Source organism: Lycorma delicatula, chromosome 3 (genome assembly GCF_047948215.1).
Source record: "Lycorma delicatula isolate Av1 chromosome 3, ASM4794821v1, whole genome shotgun sequence".
Taxonomy (NCBI): Eukaryota; Metazoa; Arthropoda; class Insecta; order Hemiptera; family Fulgoridae; genus Lycorma; species Lycorma delicatula.
In genome coordinates this window covers 92,773,094-92,798,167 of record NC_134457.1, presented here as the reverse complement: position 1 = coordinate 92,798,167, position 25,074 = coordinate 92,773,094, and the positions used below count along the sequence as shown (strand labels likewise).

The 25,074-nt window shown below is 27.1% G+C and overlaps 1 protein-coding gene across 1 annotated transcript in view; it reads left to right on the top strand.

The window, feature by feature from the left end:
• LOC142321169 (cell adhesion molecule Dscam2-like) overlaps positions 1 to 25,074 on the top strand; it is a 154,643-nt gene that overhangs the window by 44,231 nt on the left and 85,338 nt on the right. The window contains exons 3-6 of the mRNA XM_075359163.1: positions 1,046 to 1,345; positions 5,264 to 5,381; positions 12,652 to 12,865; positions 23,039 to 23,279. Coding sequence (XP_075215278.1) covers positions 1,046 to 1,345; positions 5,264 to 5,381; positions 12,652 to 12,865; positions 23,039 to 23,279 — 873 coding nt within the window. The remainder of the gene's footprint in view (positions 1 to 1,045; positions 1,346 to 5,263; positions 5,382 to 12,651; positions 12,866 to 23,038; positions 23,280 to 25,074) is intronic.

The window sequence follows — 25,074 nt, the reverse complement described above, 5'->3', positions numbered from 1 at the left end:
TGTTCCAAATGCGATTCCTACTGTGAATACTAGGTCTATCACTTTGTGATCGTCTGCGAACTCACACAATCAGGCTCAGATGTAATGAACAACCTACAATTAAAAACAATGCTTGTTTACCAGTGAAGTCATTAATACAACTCAATATTTTTTTAATTTAGACTGAATCATGGGGAACGTTCATTAACAAGATTAAAAAGTATCAATAATATTGTGGTACGTAGTAGACTTGTCACCAATCTCTCCTGTCTGACAAGTTAGTCAGTTCTACGGATCGACTTGGGTAGTGTATAAGACTCCATCTCCAATTCATTGTAACCTGACAAACTGGTTCATTGAAAAAAGTTTGATAGTGGATATGAATACTTTATTAGATGGGATCAGTACTCTTGATAAATCGTAATGCATAGCTTGTGCGTCGTATTACCCCTTTATACATTATCCAACTTGGTCAGAGATTTTATATTAAAATGTAAAACCTTACTTCACCTGTACACTGATATGGCATAATATTTGGTTTGAGTACATTGCACGTACCCGACAGTTTTACACTTTTTTTTACTAACAAGTTTTTTAGATATTTTAACTTGTCAAAACTTACCCAAAATTACATTCATTTGGATGTTGTTTCTTATTTATATTGATAATACAAAACTATTTAAATAACTAAACGCCAGATGTATTTGTCAACCAGTATAAGACTAATGTTGTCACCATAATCAAAACTAGACTTTATCATTAGTCAATGGAGTTTCTCCCTATCAAATTTCTCCCATTACCCAAATTGTTAGGTTAAGGTTGTTGTAGAACTTGTAAATAGAAATTTTTTTTAGAATTGTGACTAATTTTTCCCCAAAATCCTGAGAATATACCATTTCCAAGAAGATGAGGTATCACGGAAGCAAACTCAGCCTGTGAAACATCTGTGAATTTACCAAGTGTAAGTTTTTGGATTACCAAACCAGTTTATTACACTAATCTACTATAATAGGTTATAATACTGATATTGGATTATAATTTTTTCTATAATATTTTCATGTTTCAGATATGCAAAGTTCATATCCACTTCGAGTAGAAGATGCTATTGTTCTTCAAGGTAATGTAGCTGTCCTTCGGTGCAGCGTAACGGGTTCATCCCATCATTCCCTTACATGGTTACATGATGAACCACTTTTGGGAAGATCTGCTGTTCATCCTGGTGGTAGATATACTTTAACATCAACTGGTACTCTTCATATCCGAGATATTTCTGTTGTAGACTCATACTCTCGTTTTTATTGTCAGACTGTGAACAAATTAACTGGAGAACGACGTCAGAGCCCTTCTGCAAAAATAATTGTAACAGGTAAAAATTATTATTTTAATGAAAAAAGAATAAAAAATTTTGATTAATGACGAAATAATCTTTTTAAAAAACAAATAAATAAAATAATGTACCCTGTAAATTTGTGAAAATGTGCTTATAAAAGATTTTTTTATTATTTTTATTAAACTCCTTCATTGATACTACTCCTTAACTGAATAAAAATACTATAAAATCTTCAAGTACATTTCTATAGTTGTTTTATTTGGATTTAAATTTGTCTTTTTTAAGTTGTTCTGTGTTTTTTCATTCTGATTTAATTTTTTTTCTGATTTTATAATTATTTTAATTAATAATATTACCAATCTTACTTCTGATTCTTCTCATATTCTAATATGGAAAAATTGTATGGTGCACTGTAAGACAATAGTCCCTTAAATATGAAAATTGATTTAAAAATAAAAATGATATTGCATTTAACTTCTCAGCTTATGATTGCTGTTCTTATAAAGGTCAGTATCAAAATTATCCCACCTTTTCTCTGCATTGTCTTGAGTTTTTAGTGACTCCTCTTCATTTAATATCATCTTCTTTGTCCTGCACTTTTTTATCTTTTTCCATTATTTCCTGTAATTCTATTGTAGTTGCATTCTGCAACCATTCCGATTGCCATAGGTAAAGGAACTTACAACAACTGATGTCTGTCAGTTTTTTTAGATTCTGATCAAGACAGTAAACTATCCTCACCCACCCCAATTATAGGGATCCCTCTATGCATTGCTAATCCCCTTTCCTTATCCATTTTTCTCCTTCTTCCTTGATTGAATGCAATGGAAGTTTGGTCCGCTAATGCCGTAGCTTTTCTGGATTATCATGCCTGGCACCATTTTATAGCCAACTGGATAGTTGCTTCTATATAGAGGTGCCCAACAATAATTTAACAATCTTCTTCCGTTGTGCCTATAAAAGGATTCTGTCCATCCATTTTTGTAGCAGTCCAGGAATTCTGTTTCCTATTTAAGATGAGGATTTAGCAAATAATTTGAAATTAAATATCCAGTTAAAAATGAAGAAATAAAAAAGTGTAAAATCAATCAAATCATAGTAAACATAAAATAAAATGGACATATACTCGTACACTTACATATACTCTGTAATGGATTTAAATACTTTTTTTAAATTCATTTCTATATAAAAGAACTGGAGAAATTATTTATTATGAAATGAAGTAATTTTAAGATACATAAACAAGATAAGCAACATTGAACACGGGAAAATAAAGATGAGGGGAAGTGAGAGGATGATGATAAATGGGACTGAATCGGGTTTAATGGAATAAAGATAAGCGAAAGCTCTCTAACTTTATTAGAAAGTCTAGTTCTGTTACACTTGGTTAAATTGTTTTAATTAGTAAGTAATGTTCCGTTCTATACATCTTACAGTGTTATAGTATAGTCTCTTAAGTATTGTATTTAAAATTTATTTTTGGGACAACAAAAGTTGGCTCATTTAATTATATTATAATAATATTATCATTAATGAGGAGAAAATTGTTATTTAATGAACTTCATAAACACAATTATACAAATTTATGAGCATGTAAAGGCTATCTGATCACTTGAACATCTTCACTAATACTGTTATATCGTATTATTATATAATTTCTGTTTTAATTTGCAATTATTAAAATAGTAAGTTTTTAAATTAGATTTTCAAAGAAGAGTAATTTCAATTGATTTATAGAAAGCTAACAAAATAAAACTGTGTTACTTTTTAATTTTGATCTGATTTACTTCCATTTTTTTTTTTTTTTTATAATTTAAAACATGTTTAAGTATGGTTAATAACATCATACTGCAAAAACTAGAATGTATTTACGAATTAGCATGTTTATTTATTTATTTTTAAGCAATTTTTAGCATTATTTATTTTCATCAGACTTTTCTTTCTTTTATCTTAATTGTTTTACTTTGGTACTTACGTAAGCCCTCTAGGGAACTTTAGAAGAATCAAAGGATGGCATGATGAACAAGCTGGCAATAAGAGTGTTGGCTGTATTTCCAGTAGAGCTATTCAGATTAAAATATTTACTTTTTGCACATGTTAATTGTAATAAATAAATGTATATAACTAAATCACCAAAAATTTTTAAGTTACATTTAAACAGATTTACAATAATATTTATATATGTGTAGAATATATTTTGTCCATTTAAAGATGAAACAAAGATCAATTTTTTAAAACAAAAAATAAATTTAATACCATTTGTTCTGAAACAAGGGCTAAATATTAACACTCACTAATGTGCATATGATTTGTAAATCATTTGTTAGACTGAGTGTAAAACAAAATTATACCACATCTTGATTCAGCAAAGATTTAATGAATATGTAAACTACACATAAGTGAATTATAAAAAAAAAAAAAAAAAAAATATTATTGCATGAAAAAACAGTTAAATGTGAAATAAAAATTTATAATCAGAATTTTTACCACTGAACGTATTAAAACACAACATTCAAAACCAATCACATGAGTACAACTTATATATATATATATATATATATATATACATATGAAGTACATAAATAAATCATCAAAAAAAGAGTTTAGGAGTTTAGCTTTCTGGCTTGTTCATTGCCAGAGAAAGAAAAAATAAGTTCCTTACAGAAACGTTAAGGATTATGAACATTTTGTCTCAATCTGTACTTTTGTACACTACTACAAATTTCAGACATTACATTGTTACTCACTGCCTCAAACAATGGCACTGGCTAACTCTGCTAACAAGTGTATATATTAAAAATAAATTTTCAATTAAAAAATATTTCCATTTGTATTTAGATTATCATCTATCCCATAAAGTGGTATGTTAAGTACAACAAAGAACTGGTTTGTTGTTTGTCGCACTTAACATGACCTAACAAAGCTGCCATAATAGGCAGTTTTACATGAGACACAAGTCCACGCTGAAAAAGAGCACTGTCATCCAAGAATTTAGAAGCTTACTTAAATGAAGAATTAAATGTTTCCATGTTCTCTTCTTCAGTGAGCCAAATATACAAATGCATATCAGCATGAAACTACTGGAATTCTGATAAGATTATATTCTACACAAGTAACACATTCACTTTGTTTGTCAAACAGGAAACTGAATATACAATGGATAACATACTTTTAGAAAAAGGATACTCATAAGTGTCTTTTATACCTGGGGTTTTGTAAGCATTATAGCCATAAGAAAGACTGTGAACAGACAATATAAATTAATGTATTTGTTTTTATTGAGAAATAGTGCATCATTATGCACTATCTTCACTCAGTAGGAAATAAATTTAGCTTATATTCAGAGATTCAAACTACTAATCACAGTTGTATACCAAAACTTGCATTGTGTTTTATTAAGGAGATGAAAAAAAACAGTAAAGGTTTAGTCTCAAATTCTATAGACATTCAGATTTTAACTTCAAATTTTCATACAATACCCACGCACAAGCCTTCAGATCTCAGCAGTGAAATCATCTAAGAAAAAATAATTTCTAATACCTCTTGATAGAGCTGTATAGTCATTATATTAATGTGCAATATGATGCAATAATAACAATCCATTTTAAAACAAAGTAAATTTAATTAGCATAAAATACAGAACTCATTTATTTATTCTTATTATTTTTATGTAAATTACCTTTTAGAAATATTAAATTTGTTTGAAAATTAAACCAAAGTAAAATTCATAAATGCTAATGATTTTTTTTTTATTGTGTAAGCTCTTGGTCTATGAGATCAATGAGATCTTGCTAATGGTTGTTTCTGTTTGCATAATAAACTAACTCACCCTTTATTTAAACAGTAGCAAAATGATTACGAAGTCAATTGCCTGAATATTTAATTTTATTTTCAAATGAGGGAATAAGATGTAGTATGTTATTTATTGCACTGTAATTTTGTTTTGTTTTATAGAATCCAATGACAGTGTCCCACCAAGGATTGAACATTCCGTATCAAATGTACATGCACGTGTTGGTACATTAACTGAACTGGTATGTGCAGCTCAAGGATCACCTGCTCCATCATACAGGTAATTACAGTTCAGTAATTTTGGTTTTTTTTCATCTTGAACTTTCCCATAATTTAATTTTATTATTCAACTCAAAGTTTCAGTTATAGCTTTAATTAGCTTAAAGAAAACATCAAAGTAAACTTATTTCATATCAAGGTAATGTTTTATTGCTAGAGACTTTTTATTATATTTTTTTTATAAAAATGATATTTATAAACAAAAAAAGATTTTTATTTTCCTAATTGCATCTTGAGTTTTAACTCTATAATTATCATTTTTCTTCAACAATAATTTTTATTTATATGCTTTTCAAATCTTTATCTTTCTTTGGGAAACATCTTCTGAAGTTTGCAAACTGTAAAACATCATTAATTTGATTAGCCTACATTTTGAACATATGAAACAATATCAAGATTTTGCTATGATAAAGGAAAAAACCTGATAAAACTATCATTTAAATCTAAATAAGTTAATGGGAAAATGTAGAATTTTAAAAATATTTAGTTTCAGGCATAATTTTGAAATAAATAAAGATAATTCTAAATTTCATTGCTAAACCACATTTGATAAAGTATTTGATTTTTATAAATTAAATACCAATCAGGATTATTTAAATAAAATTACAACAGACTTTGATAAATTTGCTCCAATACAGAAACATTAAAAAATTACATTTGAAAGTTTTTAAGAAATTAGGTGTTATAATCTGTTTCAACTGATGTATAAAAAAGATAGTTTTTATGATGTTTAAATGAGGAAGGTCCATCTTTTATCCAAATTTGTCTTAAAAAATTTATAAGAATGACAAATTTTGAACTAGTAATGATATAACTTTTTTCAATTCTTTTTAAATATTTTAAATATATTCAAATATTTGAAATATAGAATTTATCTATACTAAAAATATAATTAAATATAGTTTTATTAATTAATATTTTTCAATATTAATGTGATCATAACTCCCCCCACTTGGACCATTCAAAATTGTATCCATTGTATACAATACCTGACAAATTCAATGTGAAACACTCATTGCATTATTGTTTTTGCCATTTCTTATCTGCGTAAACTATTATTGTTCTCTTTGAGTAAAATTTACTTTTAGTATGCGAGTTTTTTTTGTAATCAATTACTTTTTTAATTAGTTTAAGACAATCTCATTTTTTTAAATTTCTTTTAATCAACCATTTACTATTCTATAATGATTCATATTTTTAAAAAACATAATTCCATGATTTGAATAACTTCATTCATTGAATTAATATTTTGTGTTATAGATGGATATTACCTTGCATTAGACCAGTTTGTAAAGTTAAAACATTTTGAAATAGAAAATTGATATAAACTTTAAATTTAAATCTTTCATTTGTGTTTAATAATTTACTGCATGACAAGATTAACATTGCATGCAAAAAAAATGTTATTAAAAATTACTAAACTGCCAGATGATTTAATAGTCATTGGTTAGATCACAGCAAATGAGTTGCAAGCATTTATTACAACTGTTCATTTATTGTAATTAAGTATTGTTTTTTTTTTTTCTATTACTAATAATATAACAAATTATTATTATTGTTACTATTTGTGTTCAGTACAGATATTAATATTCAATTTGAAATTGTTTATTTATGGAATTTTTAGTTATTAAATTTTATCTACTACTTCTTTTATTATTTTTATCAGCTACCTCATTATCTTGTTATTATTTTGCAATGGTTAAGACTGTAAATAAGAACTTTGCAAATATGAAGAAACTGTATATTTCTAGCAAAGGTAGAAGAAATATTGTTAGAAATGATAAATACTTTAATGAAGTGGAATAAAACAGGTAGATTACTTCATCTCCTTCAATTGTAAGCTGTTAGTTTATATTTTTCCTTCATCTGAAGTTAAGTTGGTTACGTTGTAAATTGGTGTTAAACCACCTGTTATGTAGTTCTGTGTGTCTCAAATCCAGATCTAAGTTTAATTTGGTCATGTAGTAACTGATTTTTTTTTTAATTTAAATTAAGCTGTAAAATATGAATGGAATGCATTACGAAACTATTATTTTGCCATGTAATTCTTTAAATTCAATGTTTTCATAAAAAAGTTTTGAGAATTTTTTGTTCTCCACTTTAAATAATAACCAATAGGTTTTGGTTCATGATAGTTTGAAAATACCATGTACATTTAATAATTTGATCTAATTTTACCAATAATTTACAAACTAAGCTTTTTTGATAGGTTAACTTCCATTTAAAAGAAATCTGTTTCTGAGAAAACAGTTGTACAGACAAACCAAATGATTCATAAATATAGATTTTAATTTTACCTAAGATTTCAATAATTAACAGTGCTATCCTTATAGTCAAACTTCACATTATAACACTCTTTCTAACAAAATAATTAATAGTTCATAGTTTAAGAAATGGAAGAAAATAAGTCTTACCGAAGTATAAGTCCTATTATAGTTAGACTTATAACTCCATCACTGTTATAACTGTTAATTAAACTCCAATGATTAAAGACCATTGGTAGCATTATCATTCAAAGCCAACTAAAACTGTATTTTAAACTAGGGCCTTATAGCATCTCAGAACACCTCTAATAATAGTATTAATAATTATTTATTTCTGTTTAAGAAATTTCAGTAGGTAATGCTAATTAAAAAATAATACTGATCCTCTTCTATTTTTCTTATATAATAATAATAATAATAATAATAATGCTGACCTCTGTGATGGAGTAATAGTGTCCCTGCCTTTCATCCTGAAGGTTCTGGATTCAAATCCTGGTCAGGTTTGACATTTTTCAGTGCTACAAAATTTATCATAAAATGACTGTAATTGTTTGTAATCCTGATGTTGCTTAGAGGATAAATAAATAATAATAAAAGAGTTTTAGATCTACTAGTCAGGTTAATTGGAAACATCTGTTCTCTGAAATTAAAAATCATTGATTAAAACTAGTACAAATGAGTGAAAAGTTGTCAGTATTTTTCAGGAAAAATATCACTGAATATCCGTTCTCCAACTGTCATTTATTACACTTGTTAAATAAATACAACACTGCAGATATGGAAAAAAAGAAAAAGGTTCGTCTGTGACTTGTTTACTTGTTTTAGTTCTATATTTTATTATGGTAATCTATATATTTCATATAATTTTTAACATAATACAATTTTCATAAAATTCTGAACAAACAATGATATTTTTTTTAAACATTTTCAAACAAATATTCATGTGATAATCTATTTTCATTTATAATCCATTGTTTAAATACTTTTCTCTAAAACTTCCTGTTGGCAGGTTCAATATTTTCATATTATTCTTCAAATTTACAATACAGACCACAAGATTACACAGTAGGTAATTTATGTAGTCAATATTTTAACTATATTTTTATCATACTTCTAAACAGGATCATTTATATCATTTTACAGCATCATTTATTTTAATATGACCATCATAATCAAAAAATAATAATATAATCTGCAGACAAGAGCATAACTCAGCACTACTGCAATATGGCATCCTTCATAGCCGCCATCTTAATAAAATACTTTAAATAAATGTGTTTTACAGAGCTATACATAAAGTCATACATTCTTCATACTTGTAAACTGTTTAACAACCTAGAAACAGGTTCCATTAATTCTGTCTTTCTTCATTTATACAAATATGAAAAGTATTCTCCCAGCTAACTTTTCTATAAAATTCTTCCTCAATTATTTATTATTATCTTTTATGACTACGTAGGATCACTTTAGTCAGTCCATATCCAACTCTTTTTGATGGGACTTGCGGTCTCCCAGTACTTTTTTATACATTCTGATTTTGTGCCCTTTCTAGTGTTGAAAATGTTAATGTTGTGAGTTTTTTCTTGTGAATGTAAAGTAAATGTTTTTGTTCTTGATTTTCTTCTTTAATTTTGTCTTATCTGTGGTATCTTCTGATGTAAGGCCAATTTCCTTCAAATCCTCTCTTATTTCTCTGATTCATCTCTATCCTGTCTTTGTGTTTTTTAAGTTGAGTTTGAATTGTATTAGCTGTTTCAGAAGTCATGAGAATGCAAGATCCTCACAATATGTCCAAAGAATCCTAGTCTCCTCTTACACATGGTATCAATGATGGGTTCTAACTCTTTGTACATGACTTTTGTTGGGCATAATCCACCACTGCCCAACATTGTGGTACTTTTTATTGATGCAGGTTCTTCCAATTCTTCATTTGATTTTCTGGAGTCTGTCAGTCTTATTCAGTCTTATGTCAGTTTATTCAGGTGGAAGAGTGTTCTGCTGCATAAATGGCTTCTGGTTTTATAACTGTGTTTTAGTGTCTTATTTTTGTGTTTATTGATAGATATTTTTTATTATAAGTCAATTATTTATTACACAAAAAGATAACAAATGTAACTTCAAAGTGGGCAGAAAACAAACCACATGGACTTAATCAAACAAATAGATTCTTAACTCAAATAAACCTGCTTCCTCTAAGGATGAGATAATGATTTATTGTATGCTTCATTACCAAACAACTATCTGCATAAAAAATGAAGCCTTATAACGGCTCAGCACTATCAAATACACCATGAAAAGTATGTTTACAATTAGACATATATGTAAAAGTTTTTTCACAAATAAAGAAATTACCAGTATTCACAACATAGCAAACGATATTGTAATATGAATGTACTAAATCACTTAATTCACAATTTTAGCTGTAGCTTACAAATATTAACAGTCAAGTTAATTTTCTCAAATTTTTGGTTTTTATTGTTATATCAAATTGAAATTATTAATTTTAAAACTGAAAAAACTTCCATATTACTTACAAAAGTAATTTCTATTGAAAAAACCCACAGATATATAAGAATTTCTTCATTTTTTAATTTTAATATAAATTATGTTTTTTATCACTTTACTATTTTTTTAAGTACTTTTGCGGAAATTTCTTTTTTTTAGACTTTATTTAATAAAAAGTAATTAAAAATATAATTTAAAATATTTAAAGTTCATTCGCTCAAATAAAATGAACTAGTCAGTTGGTATTACAAAATGTTGGTACTTAATGAAACTATTATTTTGATACCATAATTGCAATGTATTTTTAAATATAAATTATTAACTTTTTAATAGTTTAAATTAAATGTATTTCTTCTCTAAACTTATAATCTTGTTCAAATTTTACCTATTCATTAATTAGATTTTTATTCATATTTTTTATTGTGTATTTTCCCAAACATTATGAATTTATTTAATTTAATTCCATTGATTTCTAATGTTGACGTCTTTTCTAATCTTGAAATATGTATTTATTTTCAGCATAATTAGATTTTTAATGTATTAAGATCTTCCACATAAATATTTCAGAAAGAATCTTTTTTTTTATTCCTGTTTGTCACTCCTATGTAAAAATAGCTGCTTTGCACATTAAATCTTATAAAAAACTTCTTTGAGAAAAACATTAGAATTAGAAATGTTTTTATTAATTGTTTTCTTTTATTTTTTATTGTTAGTTTTCAAAACAATTTTACTAGTTGAACACTTTTATTTGTTACTATTAAAATTAAAGGATTGATGACATTTTTTCCATTTAATACTGTGAACTATTCATTTTATTTTAAAATTTTAAATGATGATTAAAATTTAATCATCAATTAAAATTCACTGATTATTTACTTAGTTTTTTATTTATTTATTTTTTGGTTTACTAAAGAGTCGTATACCAAAATTTCATTTAGCTTTCTTTTTTCTTTTAATGTTTTTGCATTCTTTCTGGGTGCTTTTCTCTTCTTTGTTGTGTCCATTTTGCTCCTCCTTTTTAGGAGGGGATTTGTTTTGGAATCTTTCACGTTTTAATTTATTTTAATTTTTCTCTATTTTTAATATCCCTATGGTTATTTGTTTTTCTCTTACATCTTTAAAGGTTTCTGTAAACCACTTTAGTTCCACCTTGTAATTTGAGAAGCAGTAGAATAGTTTTTTGTTAATCTATTATTATTAATTCTCTGAAGATAGCCTTAAAAATGAAATCGTTTCCTTTTAATTGTATTAGAGAATCTTTCAGTTGTTTGTAGAGTTTTTCATTGGATTGTATTTTCAACCTGCTTCAGTTTTCGTAGGCGGGAAGATTTTGAACAACATTCTTTTATTGTATTTTCCTATTTCTTTCTACCAAATCTTTATTGTAGAGAGATAGCATTCAGAGCCACATAAATCTTCTAGTTTTAACACAAAATTATAATGTCTTAACTTTGCGTTTGTGGAAAATGATTTTTGTATTATAAAAGGTTTTAGTTAATTTTTAGGATTTATTTAATTTTATTATTCTTTCTTCTAGTTTTCTTTTCTTATCCATTTTGTTTTATTGCTACATCAAGTTATATGAATTGATTGACTTTGTCTATTTCTCCTATTTCTATTTTTAAAAGTTTTGGTGCAGTTTTAATTTATCTTTAATTTATTTTTTTATTTATTTGTTTTTATCTTAATTTATGTCCTTTATATTTTAATCATTTTTGGCTCCATTATATTTTATTGAATTAAATTAATTTAATTGTGTGTTATCTATACAGTTAGGACCCTATTATTCATACTGCAGTTAAATATTCAACTTATTTTAGTTAAGTTCTTTTGCAAAGAGATCTTGACATAAATACCATTAGACATAATGAATAAAAACAATAAAAATTCACTTTAATGAAATAATTATATTCTGCTGCTAGGGTGTAATTTGCTAAATTATTTATGAACAAAAAATCTTGCAAGTAAAAACTGTTTCAAATTTATCATTTACCAGATTATTTCAAACACAAAAAACATAATTTTAAACGCATAAAATTACTGTCATTTATATTTTTTTCTTATACTTAATCCCTTCTTCCAATACTCAATTATTGGGTACAAGTAGGTCTAACCATTCTTGGTTCAAGCTGAAGTTGTCAACATCCAAAAACTAGTGCCCTCCTTTGTATGATCTGTTAAGAAAGATTCCTATGGACCAGTACAGGGATAGTTTACCATGCATTCAAAATTCAGCTCAAGAGTTGGGCTGAAAACATATTGGGTAAAGGCCAGCCCTTCTAATCCATCCTAAAATACAAATAAGACAACTTTGTAATTAACCAGAAGTAAAGAAGAGAGATTTTTATTTAATAATAGTGCATTTTATCTAAATAGTTTTAAAAAAATTTGAATAGAAAACAGGCGTACATCCGTTATGTTTAACGTAAAAGCAGATAGATTATTTTATGATTTTATAACAGGTTCTACGCACTAAGTTTTACAATGTTTCTGTTTTGTTAGATGGTATAAAGAGAAAGGTGACTCTCTGGAAGAAATGCTAACCGAATCTATAATGATACGACCACTGGATACTGTTCTGCAGTTCCCACGTGTACGGCTTGAAGATAGTGGTCGTTATGTGTGTGTGGCCAGTAATGTTCTTGGTGAGGACCGAAGAGAACTTTTGCTCTCGGTTGCTTCAGTACTCACGGTTAATATTCGCCCACAATATCAGGTAGGTGTAATATTGTGTATAGCATCTTTAGTTCCTTATATAAGTAAATGTGCATCCAGTCTGTCCTCTATTTAGTACATACTCTGCAGTTTAATCTCTGTACTCCTGAATTACTCTGGTTATCAGTGTTTGTTCTCTTAGTATTCTGTGTGATCCTTTATATTTGATTTTTGATTTTGAAAGCGATACCTCCTTTGATAAAAATTTAGATTAATTTAGTATGATTTTTAGTCAATCTGTTTTATGTTATATATTTCTGTCTCTAACTGCATTTTTGAATTTGTTATGTATTCTGTGTAGTACTTTTTCTATAAATCTGAATGGGAGGCCAGTGCTGTGAGCCAGGTGTCTTATTTTACTGAGTTTTTCCACATAATTTTTGACTAACAAAAATCTATATATTGCACAATTTAACATGTAAGAAAATTGTTGTGTGGGGTGATACAATCCATTGAAAGTAAATGACTCAGTTGAGCAGGTTTTCTGTAAATTTTATATAAGTGTTTGTTATCTATTTTTAATATGATGAGGTCAAGAGAATCAATTATTTGTTGTGTCCGTATTCTGCAGTGAAATGGAAATTGAAATGTAATTTGTCAGAGGATGTAAGTAACGTGTGGCATTATCTTATATTCTGCTTTAATCAAAAGTATGTCAACAACATAGTAAAGTCGGTATAGTATTTTGTCTGTGTATATAGTATTTTGTTATGTTTTATAGTATTTTTTCATTATCCAGTAAGTGAATTTTACCACCAAAATATTAAATTTTTTTATGATTATTTTCAAAGTGCTGCTTCAAAACCTGCCATGTTTTTATATTAAATTGCAAGCAGACATTAGTTATTTTAACTCATATTTTCATAACATTTGGTTGTTTTCTTGTATTTCATTTTTCAAACCATATCATTTACCTATTTACTCGAGTACAGTTACACCTACTCTCTTAAAAACATGCATGAAATTGCTGGGTAATTTGGAAATTCGATGTATGTACAAATTTCCAAAATAGAGACCAATATTTGCATTTATCATTGAACTACACTTTGAGTTATAATATATATTAATATACAGCAGTAACATTAACAAATCGTAGCATGTATTCTCATTACTTTCACTTCACATCAGCACCTTAATGTTGAATCATATTTGTTATGTAGGGTGTATCATAATTGCTTGTTCATAAATAAATTTTTGTCATAAGTCATTTCCGGTTATTATTCATCATCCTGTACTTCTATATAGGACACAAATCGTCTCAGCTAAACACAAAAGTATTCATTTTGTTTTAGTTCAGTGAAGGTAGACTGTGTGTTAAGTTTATACTTATACTAAGTTTTTCTAGTTTAAGCTCATCATCTTTACTGGCTAATAAAGATTTAAATTGTAAAATGTTTACGTTATTTATGGTAGGCGAAAAATTAAAAGTTATTTCTTAGATGATAATTGGTAATCGTAATCGGTAAATAAATTGGTAATCGTCTATCACCGATATTATATGATATTCTGGAATTGTATGTAAGAGGTAGAAGAAAGAAAATAAAGAGAAGCTTATGTATAGTAATAAAAGTAGAACATTTCGCGGCATAATTCAGAAGTTTAACTAGTTCTCTAAGTTATCAAGCCTTGTATTATGTTGAATTACTGAATGGAAAATAAAATTCTTCTATAACAGTGGTTCTAAACACAAAGTGATACTCTGTTTCTCTAAAGACATGAAAAATATTCAGAGTTCATTAAAACTCACCAAATGTAATTAGTGAAACTTAATTGATTTTTTAGTTTGTATAAAAGATTAACTTCTTTTTATTGTCTTTGTTGTTTACTTTTTAAACAAACTTTTACCCATTGTATATTTAGTTTATCATACTTTAAGAGACAAATCAATTAAATTACAAAAGTTGAAAACCAGTAATCTATCAAGTATAATTTGTTGTTAAGTAAATACAACTCTTCTTTTTTTTTAGTCATCCATTTATAATTTTACTTCTGTATTCTTTTATTTGTACTATATTTAAGTTCCTGCTGTTTAAATTAGCACTCATATTTTTTTTTTCTTTGGAAACACCTTCAATATGTTCTTGGTTAATATTATCCACATTTCTTAATCGTATTCTTCTTTAGTGAACCTATTTTTTGATCAGTTTCAGTTGAATACCCTCCATTTTTCTAGAATTTCAGCACCATCATTCATTTCATTTTAGCTTCTTCCCCCTTTCCTTAATGCCTGAAAGCCTCTAAAATTCTTTTCCCTATTCCTTATTCCTCCATCATTCTTCAGTAAAAGTAATTTCTAAGTATGCTTTATCTATCCATTCACTTTCTTCATTTATTTCCCAAACCACATTTTGAAGCTGTTCAAATACTTCTCTTCCTTTGTCTGACCATTCATTATTTTGATGTATAATGACTTGCTCCACACAAAGTATTAGATAAACCTCATTCTCAGTTCAATCAAGATCCTTCTATCAGCAATAAATTACAGTAATAATAACAGATATCAATATTTTTTTTTTTAAATTTGTATGGTAATTTTCCTTAGGAATATAGGATCATGAAACTTGTTAACATAGCAATATAAAAACTTATCATTACAAGTCTTTTATTCTCTGCAGAGATATGAAATTTTTCTTTAAACTTCTTTCTAAATGCAAGGACTTCATTATAGATGTTGAATCTGCAATTTCAGAATTCAGCAATATTTTTAAAAATTATACTCACCAGATGCTAGTTTTCTCTGTAATTCATTAACATAGTCACTTCATGTTTATCAGCCTTTTAAAAATTTATAGTTATCGTCTTTCAAACAATGCATTTATTCACACATTCACTACCAGAATATGAAAACAGAATTGTCCAAATTCATACAATTCTCAGTTTTTTATCTGAATAACTAATCAATGCAGAAATGACCATGACTTACTTGTAGATCTATTTCATGAAAACTATTAAGCTTGTTACTAACATTACATAATTTTATTTTAAAATGTCTACACCAAGCTCTTTAAACAGAAAAAATTCTCCAAAAAAATTACTAATTAAATTTTTTCTTCTCTTTAAGTTCAATTTACTAAAGTAATTAAACCTTGAAAAAGTAAATTAAAGCATGATTTACTTTCTAAATACATGAAAATACACTTCTAGAGGCACCATTGTACTTTCATTAGTGTTGCAGATGATACCATTATTAGTTGAAAAATAATTACATGTATTTTAAAAAAATCCTATATTTTAAATTAGTTTCCTAAATTACATAAATCATAAAGGAAAGATGATGATAATTATATTAAATTATTTTCCATATTTCTCTTTCAACAATTTGTAGAAATTTTAATCAGTAGCATTACAATCAACCGTTCAAATATTTCGATTTGCTAAAGAAAATACTTAACAAAGAAATGGAAATATTAAATGAATAATTTCCAACAATCATTATTAGTAGCTGCTTCTATGGAACAATTTTTTATTTACCCTTTTCTAGGTGAAAAATTATTAATATTTTTCTTTTATACTTTCTTTTACAACTAAAAAAATGTGATTAGTTTTACACTTTTTATCTTGAAAAATGAACTTTTACAAGGGTTTAATTAAAAAAGAGAGAACAATTATTTTAAAATTCTAATTTTCCATGTATATATTAAAATAGCCTAAAGAATAAATTTTTGAATGTAAGTTTTGTTTAATTTATATTCATAGCTATTGAGTTTTTAATAAAAAAAATAAGCGAATATATGAAACATTATACATATGTATTATCAAGGCACAGTAGATGACAAACACTATTGAATATTCATATTTATGATATATGAATATGTAAATATAATGAAATTTTAAATTACATTCTAAATTTTCTGCTCTGTAGAAACAAAATTTCTGGATCAATGATGACAACTAATGGACTGCAGACTGAATTGGAAATTTACAGTTTCATGTAGACCGTGAATGATTTGTATTGTTTCTCTTATTATTAAAATAATAATACCAACCAGTGATGCATATAATTCATAATTAATTTTTATAATTTATTGCACAGTCAAGTAATCACACCATTTTTTCTCTTTTTCTTTTTTATTACACTGTTATTCAGTTAGATTTGATAGATTACATTTTTTTAGAATAATGTGCAATTAAAAAACTAATGACAATGATGGATTAATTTTAGATTGTTTCTTCTTTTCACATTTACTAATGTGAAAACAAGAGAGGATAAACAAGTTTCTTCAGATCTGCACATAATTATAAATTATAAAGATAAATGTCTGGAATAGATAGGTGTATTCCATATTCAAAAAAATGAATTGCCCATTTGTTTAGAAGAACCAAAAAATCATGGAAACATAGCATCTCAAGATGTAAAATTAATAGAGGAAAAAATTAAAAAAACAAATAAAACCAGTTATCAATGAAAAGTAAGACTTCCCCCTCAACAAATATTCTTATTGTAATTATTATTAATCTTCTCTCAATAATTAATTGAGTACTAACAGTTATTATCTCTAAATCAGTACTCGCATATTATATTAATATTAAGTTGCAGCCTTATGTGTCCTTGGTTTATTTTTTCAGAATCTGTTACAATTAAATAGTTACACATTTTTCTAATTTCATATCTTTAAAATCTGCAGGTGGCAGAAGTGAGTTTGTTATGGTTTTAATAAATTTCTAAGTTGGGTACTACATATGTTATGTTTATGTAATTTATTTATCTCATGTTTTGGTGGTTTTAAGCCCTTTTTTTTTTTTTTTTAATAATTAAATGTTAGTTTTTCCTCTTTTTTTGTGTCATACACACTTGATATTTATGCATTTTTGTAACCTTACATTAATGCATGTGATGCTTGATGGCTTATACCAGAGAATAGTCACTGATGAAGATTGTTTAAAAATAAAAACTTTTTAAATAGCAAACTGATCAAATTTAATAAATTAGCAAGCAGGTCAATCATTCTAGGTATCCAAAAGAGAGATTGAAAGTACTATAATTTTGAGTTTTTAAAATGATATTTGTTAAATTTAGTTTGGTTTGTTGTGTAAAAATTCTATAGTTTTAAATAAACCAAAAAGATGAAAATTACAAATAAATTAGTACAAAATAAAATAAATGTTTAGAAGAAATTATATTAATTTTTTTTAAGTATATAATTTTTGTATATAAAAATGAGAATACAAAAAATTCAGGTTTTTATTTTTAACTAGCTGACCTAGCAGTGCTTTGTCATTACTAAATTTGAGTGTATATATATATATATATACATATATAATGAACACAAATGAAAATTTGATAAAACATTAAAAAGCTGAACATTACAAACTTCATCAAATTTAACCTTTCCCTTTTTTGCATCTTTCCTTTTTTCCCTTTTTCCCTTCTTCTTTTCCTCCTTTATCCCTTGCTCCCTTGTTTCATTTTTCAGAAAAATATTTATTTTCTCGTAATTCATATATATTCTGAATATGAGCCAAACAGGGCCATAAATGCAATTTTTCCAAATATCAACCCCAGCACCATCTAGCAGGTCCATTTTTAGCAGAGGTATTTCATTCCATATAAGTAACATATTTTGAATATGAGCCCAGTTGGACCATAAATATAGTTTTTTGAAATATGTCAACCCCAGCACCACTTAACAGGGTCCTATTTTTACAAAAATATTTTTTTTCACTAATACATATTCTGAATATGAGCCAAATTCGACCATAAATACAATTTTTTTAAATATCTCGACCTCAGTGCCACCTAGCAGGTCCAAACAGAAACCTTCGCAAGCATGCACACAGCAACTCACCAAAGTTTCATCGCAATCAGATGAATGGTATAAGAATGCATACAAACAAACAAACATTAATCTTTATATATATATATATATATATATATATAAAATATTAGTTTCATTTATAAACTTATTTATAGAGTAATATCACTGTTACTTTTCTGGTAAATATAGCTATAATACTATATTAAAGGGGAAAGTATGGTGATCATATCAAAAATGGGGTTATTTTGTAAATCTATAGGTTTTTGGGTCCAACTACTTCACCTACCTAAAAAACATATGTAAGTATACATATGTGTGTCACACTGCTTTTGGCCTTATTTTCAGGATTTACCAAACTGATTTTCTTTAAATTTAGTTCAAATACATGGGGGGGGGGGGCATTGATTATATTAATTTTATTTTTTCAAAATTTTTTAAGGAAGTAGGGGGATATCATGAAAATACAAACTTCAGTTTTCTTCAGAGGCATTTTAGAGAAAATGTTTTAAAGCAAATTTGTATAAATAAGCCAAAAAATCAATCCCCACTTCTTAAAAATGAAATATAAGTTTTTATTCTTTTACTTTATCTACCTTTAGTTTAAATATTTTTCAAACAATTTTTAAAAGTTTACATTTCATACATAGAGCTACTAAGAAATATCTACAATCTTTTTAAATTATAAACCCTGGACCTAAAATGCAGAAACCTATTTTAGAAAATGTTATTTTCTTACATTAAAAGAAAACTACTTAAACAAATTTAAGCTTAGCCTATATATGAATATATATATACGTTTAAGGGAAGTTTTTATTATAATCTATTCCCTATCTATGCGCGAATGGTTTAAAATTAATCCAAAAAATATTCACATAGGATAAAAAAGAGATAACTTAAATTTAAATTGGCTAGGATTTGCCGATGACTTAGCTTTATTAGCTAATAGTATCGCAGAAGCCAGAATACAAATAACAAGTATAGAAGAACTTGCGAATAAAATTGGACTTAAAATTTCTTACAAAAAGACTAAAATGATGGCTATAGATCCTGTAGTAATTAATTCTGTGAATTTTAATGGAAACAAAGTAGAACTTGTAGAAAAATTTAAGTATCTTGGAGAGATCATTACTTGAGAGATTATAATAAAAATCGCTCTTGATTACCACTAAAATTATACATTACAAAACTGTGGTTAAACCAGTAATTACTTACGCAAGCGAGAGTTTATTTAGATTAAATCAGAAAAATAGGACTGAACCTTTGCTTAAAGTTGAACGCAAGATTCTTAGAACCTGCATAAACAAAAAATATAAACACGAAAATCAGTACAGATTATTGCCTAATAAATTTCTGTACGAAAACTTGGAATCCTTAATTGATACTATGATAAAGAAGCGAATTTCTTTCTGTGCACACTTGTTAAGATTACCGCAGGATAGGATTACTAAGAGAATTATCGATCAATTTTAGTCTTAAAAAATCCGCCATTATGGATCAAAGAAATTAAAGAAGACATGCAAGAATTAAATTTGACTTACGAAGATTTACTTAATAAATCTGAAAAATTAAAATTTGTTATTAAAGATCCGAATACCGAATATGATGTAACCATTAACAAAATGAAGAAAAATCGAAACTGGAAAAGGTTACTAAATTTTATAACGATATCTATTATCAAGTAGACTGAAAAAAATGCATAAATAAATAAAAATTGGTACTTTCTGATTAAACGGAGGTTATTCTAACACAGCACGTTGTGACTGTTAGGTTGAGGATACAAATTAAGTGATATAAATAAAGGCCTATACTGTGTGTGCATGTTTGAGTTTTTTATATAAACATAATATCAAACTTAACCTACACTCGCTTCCCTCGGTAAGCTTGACTAGTGAGCGTAGGTTAAGTTTGGTTCTTTTTTCCTGTTTAGTCTTCGGTAATTACCGTTCAGATAATACTTCAGAGGATGAATGAAGATGTTAAGTAATGAGAGTAGTCTTGTACAGTTGAACAGCGGTATCCATTATCTAGTATTCAAATACGTGTAAAAATAACTGATTCTACTAGGACTTGAACGCTGGAACCTTGACTTCCAAATCAGCTGATTTGGGAAGACGCATTCACCACTAGACCAACCCGGGGGGTTATGTTAAGTTTGGTTAGATTAATATAATCGGTTGGCCTGTGTGGCGCGAGTGGTAGCGTCTCAGTCTTTCTCGCGGAGATCCTGGGTTCGAATCCCGATCAGGTATGACATTTTTCACACACACTACAAAATCATTTCATCCTCTGCGGAAAGAATTGCTTGACTGGGGACCCGGAGGTTAAACAAAAAAAAAAAATTAATATAATCTAACCAAATGTCGGATTCGTAACCATGCACACAACGGTTCAAATCTTTCAGTAAATACGTATATTTTTTTAACTTTTTTTTTTATTTAAATATATTGATTTATTAATAATTAACCTTTGATTGTAAAAATCTTTGAATTAAAATGAAAAGTACATAAAATTATATTTCACTAATAACTTCAGAATTTTTTCATATTTTTTTTTCTATCAGAGGTTAATAATATATCTATCAGAGATTAAATCAATATGTGCCTTCCCCTTGTAAAATCCAAATATTTCATTAATTAAAATTTGATTCGGCTATAACTCTGGGACCAATGAAAATAAGTACCACTTATGATATATTGCTGAAAAGCTCTCAATAAGGGCTTATTACTGCACTTAAGAAAAAGTCCAGAATCTAAATGTATCAAAATTTAAACCCCGCTTTACATAGAGATCTGACTGTATACACATTTTTGACCCAGTCGATTGCAATCAAAAGGGAGGTGCCAACTAGATGTTGTTGTTTAATGGCTAATTGTTTTGAATTATGCGAGATACATACCTACATACAGATGTCACACTGAAACTAGTCAAAATGGATTCAGGGATGGTCAAAATGTATATTTCCGTTGAAATATGAAAACCAAAATTTTTCACAATTACAATACTTCATAAGAGGAAGTGAAAAAGGCTGTTAACCTAACAATCCTGGAAAAACTCTTATTGCAGTCAATGTTTTAGTTTTATCATCACAACATTTATCAAAATAGCAATTAAATTATTTATTATTGAAAAAGAGAATCAATGTAATTAATTTCTTATGGTAGGACACCTGATGGCTGAAAGTGCTCCACAAATACTAAATAATATTTTTTAAATGTTTTTATCAAATTGTATATTTCCTCACTCATGGATAAAAAAATATATTAGTTTAATTTGATTCTTATAGCATTTTATGGAATTAATGGAGGGAAATCAAAAGAAAAGAAACATCTAATTCAACTTCATTCCCAGCTGGCTAGTATCTGTTACATCATTATATAAAAATCATACTAATCCTTTTTACTTTAAATCTTATTGATTAACTGATTTTATATATATATATATATATATAATATAAATATTAATCAAATATATATACATTTGATTTATATTTCATCATTTTGTATTTTTCAACAATACTGTAGCTCTTTTACCCAGTTTTAACTGATAAGTGGATTTAGGAGGATTTGTAAAAATAGTAGGATAACTTTGACATCAAAAACTGATATGTTATGATTTTTTTAATCAAATTAAAATTGATTTAGTAATTGATTTCAATTTAGATTTAAATTATAGAAATTTTTCATGAAAGTAAATGTAGTTTATAATCCTACTTAGCACTTGCTGTCATAAATTTATGATCAACTACAACTAATGATGCCTTTTTTTCAATTTACAATGTACTAATATTCTTTAAATTCTAATAAGTTGATTATCCAGTATTTTCTAAAATATTTTATTCCACATAATCTTACATTTAAAGTTTATTTAATACATTTTAAGTTATGAAAGTAACCCACTGGGTTGGTCTAGTGGTTAACGCGTCTTCCCAAATCAGCTGATTTGGAAGTTGAGAGTTCCAGCGTTCAAGTCCTAGTAATGCCAGTTATTTTTACACGGATTTGAATACTAGATCATGGATACCGGTGTTCTTTGGTGGTTGGGTTTCAATTAACCACACATCTCAAGAATGGTCGAACTGAGAATGTACAAGACTACACTTCATTTACACTCATACATATCATCCCCATTCATCCTCTGAAGAATTATCTAAACGGTAGTTACCGGAGGCTAAACAGGAAAAAGAAAGTTATGAAAGTGTATATCAATAGGCAGTAGACTATAACAACACTCTATATCATAAAATCATTTAATTTAAATTAGATTTAAATGATTGATATAGTTTGTATGCTTTTTTATCACATTCAGTTTCCTTATAAAAATAAACTATCTCATTTGACTCATAACAGTTTAATGATTAATTGTTACTATTTCCTTAAAATTTGATTCATTGACAAAATCATTTTTTTTTTTTATCTCAGGCTGTAGATGGAGGCTCATCAGCAGTTTTCAATTGTTCAGTTCATGGAGGAGAAGGTGCTGTAAGTGTATCTTGGCTTAAAGATGGTAGACCACTTCTGGAAGGTGGCCAAGTAAGTTTTCTTCAGAGTTCAGAAGCACTTTTGTTACGAGCAGTAACCAAACACAACCGTGGCATGTATCAGTGTTTGGCAAGAAGTGGAGATGAAACGGCTCAGGCTAGTGCAGAATTAGCTCTAGGAGGTAAATTATATTTTCAACAAAGATTCTTATTTGTTTGATGTATTCTAAAATCCATCACCTTCTACATAATTATAAAAATATAATAATTAAAAATAAAATATTACATACTTAGCAGGTTTTTAGAAATAATCTTGATAAACCTTCTTAAAGATTAAAAAAGTGAAAAACTGTAACATTCCATATATTCATGTGTGAAAGATTATTTAAAAAATCCATTTAATATTCATTGTATAATCGTTTTATTAGCATGTATTTAATAAATGGGATTCTAGAGATCCTAATTTCACTTCATAGGAGAACATTAACTTTTCTATTAAATTTCTGACTGATTTGTTTTGAAAACACTTGTTTTTTATAATGGATTTTGCTATGATGACTTAATCATTTCTTCTTGACTAACCCTTTTGCTGTAAATTACAAAAATATTAAAACCATTATCTCTCTCTCTCTCTCTCTGCAGCATGTGTATGTGTGTGTTGTGTGTGTGTGTGTGTGTGTGTGTGTGTGTGTGTGTGTGTGTGTGTGTGTGTGTGTGTGTGTGTGTGCAAAAATCATACATACGTTTTATACTACACATACTTTTTTAGCTTATAATAAGAATGTCATCAGGTACTATTAAAACACATACGAGTACTATCAAAGATTATTTTTAAAATGTTCAAAAAAATGTTTCTCACCCTTACTGTGTGATTTTTATAACTTATTTTTTTTAACTATTTTAACTATTGACTTTAATCTTTTTTCTAAATAAGTCATAATCAAAGTAGGAACAGTTTTCAATCTTTACAGCATTTGGATAACACAGAGATAACACAAATTTATTCCTATGAATAAACTTAAATTCTTTTTATATATTTCTCAAAAATTACTTGTCACAGAGGCTGACAACTGTAGTGGAAGTGTCTTCATCTGTAATCCAGAAGATTCTGGGTTTGAATCCCAATCACATTTGTCATTTTTCATATGTTGTAAATATGTTACATCATACTCCACAGACAAACTTCAAACTTATTTGGTGAATTAATCATTTAACAAAAAGAAATGATTTATTATCAGGGTGAGAATCTACCTGAGAATTAGGAAACAATATAACCATTTTCCTACTCTTAAATGTTAAAGTTTTGTAAGGTTTATATATTTTTACTATTGCTTCACCTTATTTATTTGAAATATTTTCATTTTTTCTAAATGAATTATTTTCAAGGTGAAAATAATTTTCATACTCATCCAAGAGGTTGAGGTAAATATAATTTTAAAAACCTATTTTTTGGTCAAGTGGCTTAAAATGTGTTATTTTAAGCTTTAACCTTAGAAAAGGATTGATTCTATGTTAATTTTTATTATTATATATTTGATGATTAAATTATTCAAGAACATTTTATATTTCCTTTGATTAAAAAAATAAGTAAGTAAATAAATAAAGAAATCACAAAGGCATAATCAAAATTTTCACTTTCAACATTGTAGAGAGGTTTAATTTTTAATTAACTGTTTGGAAATTTCAGAATTTTCCAGCAACATCATTGTCAACTTTTATGAATAGAAATAGCTTGAAATTGCTTTCATTATCTGCACAAGATTGCATGCATAAACATATCAAAGAAAAATATTCATGCACATTTTTTTTATTTTTCCCTTTTTTCTTCTGTTTTTATGATAATTTTATACTTTATTAAAATCAGTTATTAATCTTGTAATACTCGTATAAAGAACAGCAATAGATTAATCACAAGAAACAACTTTATAGGTCATATACTTTTTAAAAAATAGTAAATTATATACAAATGGAAAATAT